The following is a 2,163-nucleotide window of genomic DNA, read 5'->3' on the forward strand; positions in this document are numbered from 1 at the left end:
TTGCAAAGTGCTTGCTACGGGGGTATAGAACACTGCCATTCTAATTCCATACCATTTTATACCCACTTTGCATTTATTTGCGCTATACAAGATGCAGAACATTGGTGAATTGGGCCTGTATTTGTGGATTCTTACACCATCTGGGGTTTTCTTATCCTGCCTTTTTAAAACAAACAATAACTGAAATATTCTCTTTCTTTTCTGGGGCAGATGGAAGCTCTCACAAATTTCTTGATGGCCATGGATCTGGACTCAGACCAAAAGGAAGTTGTAGAGATGGGTTTACAGAGCTATGGAAACCTCCTGGCTCATTTAGAAACTGAAGACCCATCAGAAGCAGCTTGCAAAGTGAAGGAGGAATTGGAGTCATTTGAAAATGCCACGCTAAATATCGCCATCACGGGAGAGACAGGTGCTGGAAAATCATCCATCATCAATGCCATCCGGGGTGTGGGACATGAAGATGAAAATGCGGCTGCGACTGGGGAGACAGAAACAACAAGGAAGCCAACTCCTTATCCACACCCGACATACCCCCAAGTAACATTCTGGGACATGCCAGGAGTTGAAACACCAGATTTTCAGATAGACCAATATCCTGAAAAAGTAAACTTTGACAGCTACGATTTCTTCATCATTATAGCTTCTGAACGATTCAAATCCAGCCATGCCAAGCTCGCGAGGGAGATTCGGGGAATGGGAAAGAAGTTTTACTTTGTGCGCTCCAAAGTAGATGCTGACTTGTATAATGCCAAGAGGCAACGACCCTCCACCTACAAGGAGGAGAAAATCTTGGAGATGATTAAAGAGAATTGCATACAGCACCTTGAAGCAGAAGGGATGACGTCTTCTAAGGTTTTCCTTCTCTCCAGCTTTGATCTAGAGAAGTATGATTTCCACGACCTAGTGGACACTTTGGAACATGAACTTCCCAGTCACAAGAGACACGCTTTCCTGCTCAGCCTGCCGAACGTTTCTCCACAGACCTTACAAAAGAAGAAGGAAGCCCTAAAACAGCAGATATGGAAATTAGCCCTCCTGTCGGGAGCTGCGTCTGGAGGCATGGCTGCGATTCCTGGTTCTCATAGCAAAAGTCTCTCTCTTGCTTTTAATGTTCCCATCTTGCTGAAATGCATGCGCGACTATTCCAAGAGCTTCGGCCTGGAGGACAACTCCCTTGAAAAACTCGCTCAGCACTCTGGAAAGTCTGTCAATGACCTGAAAGCCGTGATAAAAACCCCTCTGGCCAAAGATCTAACAGTCAAATATGTGTGGGAATTACTGAGCCAGAGCCCGGTCCTGCTCACTTTGAAGTCAATGGGCGCTTTATTATTGTCTTCAATGGGAGCTAAATTGCAGGCCATGACTGAGACTTGGATGCTGGTAGCAGTATTTAGTGAGTATTGCGGGAAAGTCCTATCTGTGTCATGTGCCCTCACAGCTGGTGGTATTTCTTATAGTACCACCAGCTTCACGCTGCATAGATTCCTAGATGCAGTTGCAGAAGATGCACAACGAATTCGGGAGGTTGTTTTGGAAGAAGAAGGGAAAAAAATCTATATAACAGCAGTGAACCGTCCATAGACTTGGGAGTGAATGAAAGAAGCCGAACCCTGCTGAAGATTGGAGCTGAGCTATTCGAAAGCCTCACTGATGCTAGCCAAAGGGAGACTTTTTATTCTTGAATTCGCTCCAGCAGAAGAGAAGGAAATGCCAAACGAGACTGCGGGGTGATTGTTTGATTTGTATTCCGTTTTTCATTCACTGAATTAAATGAAATACATATGAAATCATTCTGGGGTAAGCTTGCAGATTTATACCCCTAACATTGAAACAAGATCAGAAAGGTAAATCCTGTGATATGAGAGAGTCTGGTATGTCTAGAACTGAAAGGTGATGGGTAATTATTTTAGTACTTCCCCAAATATGACCAACTGTTCCAGATCTTAAATTGTAGATTGCAGGTTTTTTGGATTTAACAGTAAGGAGTTTCAACAAAGAAGATAAATGGTCCCATTTGCTGTCTAAGCAACTAAACATTTCCTACACAAACTACTTCCCAGGTGGAGAAACTTGCTATTTTTATATAATTACAACAATCTGATATTCTTTGGGAGCAATATTAAATCCTCCCTTTGGGGGCCTGTATGTAGATAGACAGAT

The 2,163-nt window shown here is 43.2% G+C and overlaps 1 protein-coding gene across 1 annotated transcript; it reads left to right on the top strand.

The window, feature by feature from the left end:
• The first annotated feature begins 240 nt into the window (after positions 1-240).
• Positions 241-1,584, top strand: LOC112108949 (interferon-inducible GTPase 5-like). Its single transcript, XM_024203268.1, has 2 exons — positions 241-1,291; positions 1,388-1,584. The coding sequence occupies exons 1-2, from the start codon at positions 241-243 to the stop codon at positions 1,582-1,584; spliced, it is 1,248 nt and encodes a 415-aa protein (XP_024059036.1).
• The last annotated feature ends 579 nt before the right edge of the window (positions 1,585-2,163 follow it).

This window comes from Terrapene carolina, unplaced genomic scaffold (assembly GCF_002925995.2).
Source record: "Terrapene carolina triunguis isolate 2854851 unplaced genomic scaffold, T_m_triunguis-2.0 Scaffold51425, whole genome shotgun sequence".
Taxonomy (NCBI): domain Eukaryota; kingdom Metazoa; phylum Chordata; order Testudines; family Emydidae; genus Terrapene; species Terrapene triunguis.

Excerpts from the sequence above, each read along its gene's own strand:
- LOC112108949 (XM_024203268.1), top strand. The coding sequence starts at position 241 with ATGGATCTGGACTCAGACCAAAAGGAAGTTGTAGAGATGGGTTTACAG. Across the intron at positions 1,292-1,387 it reads GTGGGAATTACTGAGCCAGA|CAGTATTTAGTGAGTATTGC; the intron begins GCCCGGTCCTGC and ends GGATGCTGGTAG.